We start from the raw sequence: 11342 nt of genomic DNA, 5'->3' as shown, positions 1-11342 counted from the left end.
GTCTGATCATTCCCGATGACTGTTTCCGACGGCCATTTTTCCGATAACTGTTCAATTACATACGTGTTTTCTCGTCTCCGAACAATCTTTTCGTTTCGATTTTCTTTTAATAAAACGGAACCACGTCATTTGGTTCCCCCCCCCCCCCGACCTTGACTGATCTTGTTGCTATCCGACCGCCGATTAGATAGACTGGGACCGTTTTCGACCGACCGAGACCAGTTCCGATGACCAGTCACTTTCGCGCGTATTTTTTTTCTTCCCTTTGCCCGCGACCGATTTACTTAGAAAGATTTTCCCGTTTAGCCAACCGTGACCGTTTCGTGTTGATTTTATCCCCCCCCCCTCCGAGAAACAGTGATCGTTTCCGATGATCGTTTCCGACGACCGTCCCCGTTGACCGTTCCCGCCAACCGTTCACGTTCGTACCTGTCCTGATTTACCTGTTGTTCCCTAACCGACTTTCCCCTCGAATTTTTCTTCCTTTCTGGCAAACCGCGACCGTCTCCGTCCCATATGTTGCTCCGCGCTAAAACGGTGACCGCTTTTACCGACCGACCAGGACCGTTTCCACCGGTAAACCGTGACCGCCGTACCGAATCCCGTCAACTCGAACACACCGAGAATACTTGACCGAGCTCAAGCGCACCTGGGGTACCATTCTGATCTGACCAATTCCGACCCTGACGTCAGCGGAGCAGAAGGCTCCAGCAGACGACACTCATGCCGCGAAGGATGAAGCGGCAGATTTTAACCGAGGCATTGACACCGCTAAAAAACGGACCTCGTGAACAACACGCGTCCTGGACATGGCTTCCCCAGGAGAAGGGGGTACCTCTCCCGGTCCAGGACGAGTATATAAGGAGCCGCCCGCAGGACCAAAAATCGCAGAAAGTTCTCTCCGAGCATGGAATTTCTGGACGCGCTCCTTACCAGACCGGCCACCGACGCCGAGTTTGAATCGCTGTGGTCCCAAGCGATGGCCACCGCGACGGACCAGGCGCATCTGTTCACCGCAACAACCCCTACCGTCGACCAGCCGAGGGAACCTACAAGGGTTACTCAAACGACCCGGTCACCGCACCAGACGCCACCAGTCACACCGATGACCGTGGACCGTCTTAGAAGCCTGATGACGGCACCATCCCGAAAGCGACGGAGGACACCGACAATCCGCGCTCCAGACCCAGCGCTCGTTCAAGGGAAGGCTAGCCATCAGGCTGCAGACGGGCACACCGCACCAACACGCAAGCCCACGCGCCCAAGGCCGCCAGTAACTGGGAAGCGTCCTCCCCCGGCAGTAGGCTGCGTCCTACAGCGTTCCTCAGAGGTAACGGCCCGCGAGGAGCAAGGTCGAGGGGCTGCGCCACCGACGCCGCCACCACCACCAAAGCGACAGCCGAAGGTCACCCAGGCCAAGGACAAGTTACGAGAAGTATTCGGGGATAGCCTGTCGGACTTAGACGAAGGCGAAACCCCCGCTACCGCACCGCCGATTGCCGCCGCAGGCAGACTCAAAACGACCTCCAGGGAGACGACACCGAGCGCGCGGGACACGCGCAACAAGAAGACCGTCACCGCGGGCACCGTCATCCGGCCACCCTCGCCGTGCACCCCACCAACGACTATGCCGGGATCACGCGAGCTTGCGGCAACACCGTCACCGGAAGCCAGGGCCACCGAGACCGATGACCACCCGCCGATGCCTGTCCGAGTACGAGATGACCTGGTCATCCACGTACCCCATTACGCCGCTACTATCTCTCGCAAGTATAAAGTGCGCCTTGCTAACCGCCGTTTCACACTACGGTTCAATCGCGGGGGTCAGTGCCACTACGTGCGGGAATTCCCGGCGTAGTGGCCTAAGTTCGCCACTTTAAACGGGGGAGGTGGTGTAACAATACGCCCCTCCACCGTGCCGCCACTCCGGACCGACCAACCGTCGAACGCACCGCAGCCGAGCACGTGTATCTTACGTAAGACCCACGCGCGTGCATCGGCTTACGTAAGATCACCGCATGCTACCGCGCGCGACCGACGCGCTACGCGCCGCGTTCCGAAAGCGCTCCCACTCTAGCCGGCCCGTCCGCGCGCGCTGATTGGTCCGTTCAGCCGCGCGGAACGATATATAAGCCGGCAGCGGGCAGCGTAAAAGAGATCCGTCCGAACATCCGATCTCTTCGGATCCTTTCCAGCGCTGGGCATACTCGGCGCCTCCTAGCTCGGGGATTCTCGAGCACCTCCTCGGGAACGGGCATTCTCGTTCGAACCTTCCCGCGACGGGTAAAACCGTCGTCCCCGAGGCCGGGTATGCTCGGCCAATCCGATCCGCTCAGCCGCGCGACGGGCATTCTCGTCGCGCAGGCCATCCAATCCGAAAGCCGTGTGACGGGCATCCTCGTCACGCGGCCAATCCGGACCGTCCGGCCGGACAACGGGCATTCCCGTACGTCCGGCTAAATCCGATCCGGATCCGTTGCGCCGTGCGGCGGGTATTATACCCGCACGGCAATTCTGTTTCCGTTCGGCTGGACGACGGGCATTCTCGTCGTCCGGCCACTCCGACCAGACCGTTCCGAGTGTCCCCGGGAATTCTCGGGGACCGTCCGCGCCTACACCGATCCAGTGTCCGCCACCGCACCTCCCGGGCTAACCCCGCGAGATGAGGCCGAACCGGCCGCCCCCGTCGACAGCCCGCGCACAGCGCGAGGGCGTCGAGTACCGAGACCGTAACCGGTCAACCGCACGGGCCAATCGGGCCCCGAGCACGGCATTAGAGTGGACCGCCGCGCGGCCACTCTAACAAACGGATACCGTACGCATAGAGCGTAAACCGAAGCCGTCCGTAAATCACACGACTCATCCGAGTCGTTACATTGCGATAACCGCGAATCCGTTCCGATATCGCACGTTCCGCCGCGAACTATGTATATAGACATATGTTGTCGAACCGAGCAACCCCGCTTGCTACTTAGGAGCGCAAAGCGCCTAGTCACCGTCCGTCCGTTTCCAGATTGTTAAGTCCGTTTCCTAGTTTTCTAAAATCCTTTCCGTTTAGATATTAAGTACCGCGCAAATACGTTGCGACTGTTCTCTTAAATTCACGCGGGCCGACGACCGCGCAGTTAAGTGCCGCGACACTATTCGAATACCACGTGATCGTTCTCTTGATTTCACGCGGGCCGACGACCGCGCAATTAAGTGCCGCAATACTATTCGAGTAGTTCAGTATTACCCGATAACAATATCGGATCTGTATCATTTCATTTTTGTACTAAAGCATAGCCAAATATATTTAACCTCTTTCGTTTTCACTACCAAACCACGGCGTTATCATTGAATACGAACCCGGACACCCGGCGAGCACATCCGAGCATCCTGTCCTGAACCCAAAATCCCGTAACCGACACCGAGAAAGTACCAGCGTTACAAAGTAAGGACCTATATTTCTAGTGGGTAGTTTAATGTGTTTATAACTCGAACATACCACTTGTTGTTAATGCACGTCACGAGAGAGTCTCCCATAATGACTCCATTGAGAGTGTAAAGACGCGGTAGGTATCCCGGTTTGATTTCTGGGTTAGATATTCTTATCATAAATCCCGTATTGGTGCGTGGCGGAATAACGACGCTTTCGCGCTTCTTAAAGGGAAAGGTGCTTCTTTGCCATGCCACGCAGTTTGTATCATAATTGATTTGAGCGTTATTTGTAACAAAGAATGAGCTTCCAAGAATTCCTTGTTGTATTATGAGAAAGTCGTCTGAGACTACTGAGTCGACTGAAAGATGATAGGCACCCGAAGAATTCGTCCCTTAATTGAACAGATCATTTCGACTATATCTGCAGTGATTCCGGTAAGTGGCAACTTTTCAGTGTAATCAATTTTCAATTTAGGGTGTACCGAACCGACTTTAATTATATTTGGTTGTGCTCCTGTATTGAGCATAAACGTGGTCACCCCCACAAATAAGGGTGAGTTTAGTTCAATAGTGGGAACGTCTCCGGGGGCTGTTCTGAGGATGTAGATGAAGTGGGGTGAAGATGGACTTCTACTGGAAAAGCGGGGCGAACCGTCCCGAAGCCCCGACTTGCCCCGGGCTACGACGCTCCATTTGAGTTTCTCGGCGCGTGTCCGTATCCGCCATTTGCATTACCGGCTGGACCATCCTTAGAATTATTGAAATTATTATTAGAGTTTGTATTATTCGGGCCAGTAGGGCCGTCCGCGCGATTCCTGGAATTGCCTGCCTGATACATTTGTTTACAACACTCCGAAAATAGATGCCCGAATTTCTGACAATAACTGCAGATTTTGCGCGATAAGTCTTTCGACATTGTCGGTGCTGGTTCTTGATTACGCGGTCGGCTAGGAGGGTCTCGGCGAAGTATGTTAGGTTGCGATGGGGAAAAGGATGAGAATGACCTGTCGCGTGGGTGGCCGATACTGGCGCCTTGTTGGCGCAGTTCATCCCTATCCAGTCGTTTACTTATAGCAATTGCTTTAGCGAAAGCATTTGTGAGGCCCACATAATCTTCGCCCCTTAATTCTGCTCGGAATTCTCTAGGAAGACCCTTGTAGAACGAATCTAGCGCAAACGAATCTATCAAAGAAATCTCACCTTTTACAAGTTGCCTCTTAAGCATGGTTTGGTCGTCCTCAATAATCGCGCTTCTTAAAACTTGAGGAAAGTATATAAAATCACACAAACAATACAAGCACGAAGACCTAACTGCGACCGTAAAAGGCATTCTTGTTCAATTCGTATTGATACAGCAACGGTCAAAATATCTCTCTCTATTACTTTAAAAAATTTAATTTTTTTATTTATATCTACCTATAGAATAATAAACGTAAGAATAATATTACTGTTTCAACAAAAAATAGTAATATCACAATATTAAATTGAAATTCAATTTAATAATTACTGAATCTAACAATTTTAAAAATTTGGTGCGCTCTACTTACTCCAAACAATTAATCATTTAACGAGATCGGCGATCTCGTTTTGAGTCACTCTTTTATTTTATTTTATATTATGAACTGTTCGCTCTACATATTTACTTCTACAATGACTTAATGACAACGAATTAATTAGAAAATGTCATTTACAAATAATATCTTCTTATATATTATACAAATCCATAATACTTAATAAAAATTAACATTGAAGATGTAATAAAATTACATTCATTAGATATTATTAATAATACCTATTATTTGTGTAATATCAATTGACTCCTCCAAAAAGACACGGTGCTGTTAATGAGTTTGTCTAATAAGAATACAATAAGTGATTAAAGTCTGTGACAGACTATGCAATTTTTTTTTGTTAGATTGCTTACAATTTACGCTTTTCTAGTAAATTATTTGAAATTCTAAGAGCTGTTTGAACACATTTGTAGCAATTTTCTAGATTGCACGAAAAATCACATCGTCTGCTGCTAGCTTAAGAGGGCATATACACCTAGAAGGCCACAAAAACAGCAATTTTCTGGAATTTTTTTTTGGATAGTGTTGGAGTTACCGAATTGGGATTTTTTAGTTAAAAATATATATTTTGAAGAAACTTCATGATTTTTTTTATTAAGAAATTGAGTAAAATGACAAAGATATGGTGAAGAGGCAATCCTGAAGAAATCACCCAAAACGATACCAGGTGTACCGTCGCCAAAAATCAACTGAAACAAAAAATGTTTATGGAATTTTAAAATATATAATAGCATCTTTAGCGTATAGGGGCCGATTTTAAAAATTTCAATTTTTGACAAAATGGCGAGCATTTAACTTAAAATTGCGATTTTCAAGACAAAATTCGTTTGTTTTCTTGCTTCCCCCAAAAAACTAAGAAGTCTAAAAAAAACCCCTTATGCAATAGATAATCATGTGTAAAATAGCCAGTATAAATTTCAAGCAAATCGGTTCAGTGGTTGTCGAGATATTTCTGGTACCAGTTTGGAAAATGTCGTTTCGAGAAGAACGCGTTTGAATATTCAACATATATTTTTGTTAAGAAAACATGAAATTTTTTTAACTTACACAGAGTCAATTCCAGGGCCATAATACAAGTCTTCTGCAGTAGATGCGATGCACATATCGTCTAAATTTTGTTGTCGGCGACTTCTTTCGTCTGTTCCTGTGCGCGTACCTCGGCTTGCGCTATGCGGCGATCATCTTCGCGCGTAGCATATTGGTATGCATTCGGTCAGAGAGAAATATCCATAATGCTCATTATTCGTAATATTAAAGTTATACCATCACTGAATATGCAAGCAGTTATGTCTGCAACAATTTCTATTGTAATAGCACCGCTGTGCATTGTTTTTGAGCTATTTTCCAAATTATATTGGTAAAACTTTTATTGTTATTCTGAGTATAGCTATCAACACAGCACTCCAATAATGCGTCTTTACTGTGGTATTAGACACGAAACCGAAGGGATGGGTCCAATCACGATATCTCAGCAGCGCGCCAATGTGCTATCAGGTCTATAACTTCATCATTTTCCGGAATTTTTATTTGAAATTTTTACTAGTCATTCTCGAAATATTAAACATTATAAATATGTAATAATTAAAAAATCAACTTTTTTTATCTTCCTGGGTGTATATGCCCCCTTAAGAAGTGTTACGCCTTTACTAAACTTTACGTACTCATCGCCAATCCACTAATACCTGTATCGAGAGTGGGAAGCACAACAGAAATAACAACAGCTTCAATGTAACTCAAAATGTAGAGAAGAGGTACGGTATGAGAAGTGGAGGATATTAAAATTTTATGTCACGCGAACACGAGAACTTTTACCACAACGGCTTTTGCGTGATGGTTGTCATATATGTATGTATCGTAATCTTTGAAAACATCAGATGTAGGGGCGAGGGGGGTAAGATGACAAAGTAAGTAAGATGACGAATTGTTAATTTATTCAAGTTAATAACAAATAATGAACCGATGCTCAATTTATTAGAGACTTTAGATGGTAACAAATAATCTGTGGTTTGATTTCAATCTGTCCATTAGAATAGATAATATAATAAGAAATGTGTTTTGGAAGCACCCCTCCGTAACTTTTTAGTGTTCGTTCATAAGAAATAACATAATTATAATAAATATTTTTATTTTCTCTATAAAATCACAATATTGTATAGCTAAAAATGTTTACAATAATGTATTACATTTTTCAATTTTCGTATTGCAATATTTTATACTTCATAAACAAATAAACATGGCGACTGGGGATAAGATGACAAAAGTTGTGCATAAGCAAGACAATGCATTTGTGCATTAGTTTTTTCGGTCTTAACAGCATTCTGACAATATATAACGCAATTTTAATCGCAATATGTATCGTAACGTATATCACAATTTTAATAATTTTATTTTCGTAGATTACATAAATATTTTTTATTTTATTTACGTTTTTCTTCAACTACGTTGTAATATCAAAATTGTGTAAGATTATTATATTGTAATAAATCTTTTTTATTCATAAGAGTATATTTTTACCTTTATTTGACTGTTTTTCACCTTATTCGGTATTAAAAGTCATCTTACCCGCATATGAGAGCAAGATGACGAAATTGACGTGTCCTAAAATAATTTAAATTTTAAAAAATTCTAGTTTATTTAACAACTTCCAATTTTTTATGATAAACAAGGTGATAAACAACTGATGATAAACGAGGTTTCAGTAAATCTAAAAAAAAATAGATTGTTATTTTTACATTACCATAGAAATTAGCAAAAATTGACAAACCTTAAGGTCATCATCTTATCCCCCTCTCCCTTATACAATGAAGATTAGGGACGGCGTACTTTGATTCCCAGAAATAAAAAGAAAAAATACAGAATCCTTACATGTTTTAAATGAGATATACTTGCTGTAAATATTAATAATAAATACATTTATAAGAAAAGTATTTAAAAAGTCTACAATATTATTATAGTAAAAACTGGTATTTTCTTTTTATTGTTTTTCTATTGTTGTTCTGATTCAATTGGTATACTGTATATGCTATATTAATACTTCAATTCACGTCTTGTCGTTGATGCGTTTATATACCAGTTCGAGTACTTTCCGATGAAATTGACATTCAAATGATAATTATATAAATGTAAATAGTGTTTACAGCTACTGCCCTGTAACAGATTTCTTTTTGTTGCGCATTTCAATCTTTATTCGTTTCTACTTTTATGTGGGATTGTTGCACTTCACGGTTAAAGTAATCATGCATGTCGCACTTACAATATTAACGATTCTCCATTCGTTATAGTAAAACGTTCACGGAACATTAATCGAAATAACGTGCGTTAAGTTAGCGGTGCCAAGCAAGAGTGTATAGTTTAAAGGTTGTGTTTTACACACGGAAGAGTTTAAAACTTTCTTCATGTGACTTCATACTTTTGAACATGTATACCACCGAAATAATGAAATACACAGGTGCTAATTATCACTCTTGTTACGTTAGATTAAAATAATTGTGCGTAATTTATGTTGAAATATCAAGCATTGATAATCGCATTGAATTATTTAATATTTTGTTTAAACTTCTTTAGGCTGCCAATGAGACAAATTCTTATATAAATGCCATGCATTACAACATATTGATTATTTTGTAATGATCATTCGTGACCAGAGTCTGACTTGTTTTGGCAATTACTACTCAGATAGCAAGCTGACGTCAAAATTTTGATATTAAAGTAATGGTGAATTTACGTCAGCTTGCTACTTGAGTTATTTCTGTCATTATCAAAATTTTTTAAATCTTTGTAAAAGATAAATATTTTTAATATCCATACTACACCAAAATTTTTCAGAGATATCTCAAAAGTATTTCATCTGAAGAAAGTGGAATATTTCAGAAAGATTTTAAAATATTTCTGCAATGTTTCAGAGAATTCTCTGATATAGCAAGATGTCCGCGATTTTTGCACTTGAAACCTTGTAGAAATATTGCTAAAAGATCATTGAAATATATTATTATATCAAAAAATTACTAAAAAAAAATTTTTTTTAAATTTAATAAATATAAATATTATTCCTGAAATACTTTAAATCTAATGCATAAATTTACTACATGTAATAGATTTCAGAAACATTTCTATTGCAACATATTCTATATTACAAGATTTCAGAAATATTTCTGTTGCAACATTTTATACGTTTTGCAGAATCCTTTCAAAAATATTACACATCAAATGTAAAAAGTTGAAAGCCCTTTTGGAAACTTTCTTTACAACAATCGGTTCTGTATGGATACAAAATTTTTAATAACACAAATAGAAAATTCTATGTAAAATATAAAATTCTCTGGACAAACAACGTGTAGTAAATATTTTGAATTTTTTACTTAAATATATAATATTAACCCTTAAACACGTAAGTGGGTCTGAGAGACCCCATATGAAGTTTTGAACGCTTGCTATGTGAAGACGGAATGTGATAGGAGGTTCGGACCAAGACGTAAAAAATGTTTGAAATCTCCTCTTTCAATTGATATAGTTGATCAACTTTTTTGGTCAACTAGAATTCGAACGGCACGGCAGCAAAGTTTTGTTAGGGTCAATGCGACCTATATAGTGTGTAAGTGAAACTTTTTTTGTGAGTATTTTACATAAAAAAAACTGGACAAAATACGTTCGAACAGGTCGATTTGCAGATGTTACTCGCATATACTCTGTCTAAAGTTGGAATACTACAAAATGTTGTAGAAAAAAAAGTTTTTCCGAAATATATCATGAAACACATCAATTTTCAATTTTAGACACGATTTAATCAAAAATTTCTCATACTCGCCTTGTTACATAAGTACATTTTTTAATAGAAATGACAATAATATAATTTTTTTTTTTAAGTATAAATCTTTAGCTTTAAAACGCCGTATTGTAAAGTTCTTTAAAGTTTTTTGTTACAAAGATATGATTTTTTTTTTTTAATGGGATTTTCAGATACCCAAAAATACCTCATATTCTCCATGTTACATAATTATACTTCTTAAAAGAAATGACTTTGCCAAATTTTATTTTGAAAGTATGACTCTTTAGCTTTAAAACGCCGTATTTGAAAGTCCTTAAACGTTTGTTGTTGCGAAGATATGATTTTTTGAAGGCAAAGTGGATTTTTAACCAATTTCTCATTTTTACTTAATGGTTTTACTTTTATGACTTCACAATAAATTATTTGTCGGTAATGCCAATTATGCAGTCACACTCCTGAGATTTTGAACTTTTGTTTTAAAAAAATACCGTAGAAAAATATTGATTGTAATCAAAATTATAGCTTCTCAAAGTTGAAAAAGTCTCCCAGACCCAAAAATGTGTTTCCGTATTTTACAGGATCGGTGTGTTTAAGGGTTAAATATTAAATATCACACTATTAATCATATATTAAATTCGTCTACCTAGGTAGATTTTGAATGGACGACTAAGCTTAATCGTTTTACGCTCAGTGTTGCCGGACGTTCAATGGGAAAAAAATTAATCCTTTGCCACTGTGGTTTCGCTTATTATTTATTGCACAAAATTGTCACAATTACAATGAGTTACACTTTCACGCGATATCATTCGCGTGGGTCGAGTTATCTTTCCTTCGGAGCATAAGAAACGATAATGCCGCAGAGGGTTTGCACCCTGTATCGCCGGAGTTGACTCAGGAGCGTATTTCGCTCTAGGCCCGTATTTTAAATAGAAACTCTGCCTTTTTGCGAATAGGCAAACTTATATTTTTACGGCTTGCAGAGGCACGGCAGAAAAAGAGAATGCTCCGACATTATCAACGTCGACCGATATTGAAGATAGAATAATAAGTACTGAAGAGCCTTTCAGACCCTTTATTTATAAATTTCTGAATTGCCGCGTCTTCGCCCGCTTAGTTCCGATTTCCGAAATTCTTACCCCGATTGGGCAATCCGGATCTTCAGATCCCAAGAGTGACGAATAAGAGCCGAACGGCTGCGAACAAGCGCCGAGATCCCCGGACCAGCGACGCCTATATTATGTTAGGTATGGTTGCTTACAATTTAATGTGTTTACAATTGTAATATCAGCGCCGCATTGTCCGAACGATGTTTTGTCGTCGGATAATGTCGTGCGTCAACAGGAAATGCTCGAGATCTTCCTAATGTCCGAAAGTTTTTCTTTTTCGTTTTTTATTCTCCCTTTTTTGCGTCTTATTGTATCGTGCCGTCCGATCATCGCCTATTCTTTATGATGCACGCATTGCATCAGCGTGTTCGTACGCGATACGAATTTCGCTTTGTTACACCGGCTTATAGCCGAATATTCACGAAAGTGCCTCTAACAGATTCTTATCAAACTTGTGTGCGATGTTTTCACTGTTTCTGC

At 41.0% G+C, this 11342-nt stretch overlaps 1 protein-coding gene across 1 annotated transcript; it reads left to right on the top strand.

Annotated features, from left to right (window-relative positions):
• The first annotated feature begins 907 nt into the window (after positions 1–907).
• On the top strand, positions 908–1858 carry LOC105206569 (formin-like protein 14). The gene has a single exon (XM_011176057.2). It carries the CDS (start codon positions 908–910, stop codon positions 1856–1858), a length of 951 nt encoding a protein of 316 aa, XP_011174359.2.
• The last annotated feature ends 9484 nt before the right edge of the window (positions 1859–11342 follow it).

This window comes from Solenopsis invicta, chromosome 8, assembly GCF_016802725.1.
Source record: "Solenopsis invicta isolate M01_SB chromosome 8, UNIL_Sinv_3.0, whole genome shotgun sequence".
Lineage (NCBI taxonomy): Eukaryota > Metazoa > Arthropoda > Insecta > Hymenoptera > Formicidae > Solenopsis > Solenopsis invicta.
This window is presented reverse-complemented; position numbering and strand designations above follow the sequence as displayed.

Bases quoted from the DNA above. Each gene is read 5' to 3' on its own strand.
- LOC105206569 (XM_011176057.2), top strand. From the start codon at position 908: ATGGAATTTCTGGACGCGCTCCTTACCAGACCGGCCACCGACGCCGAG.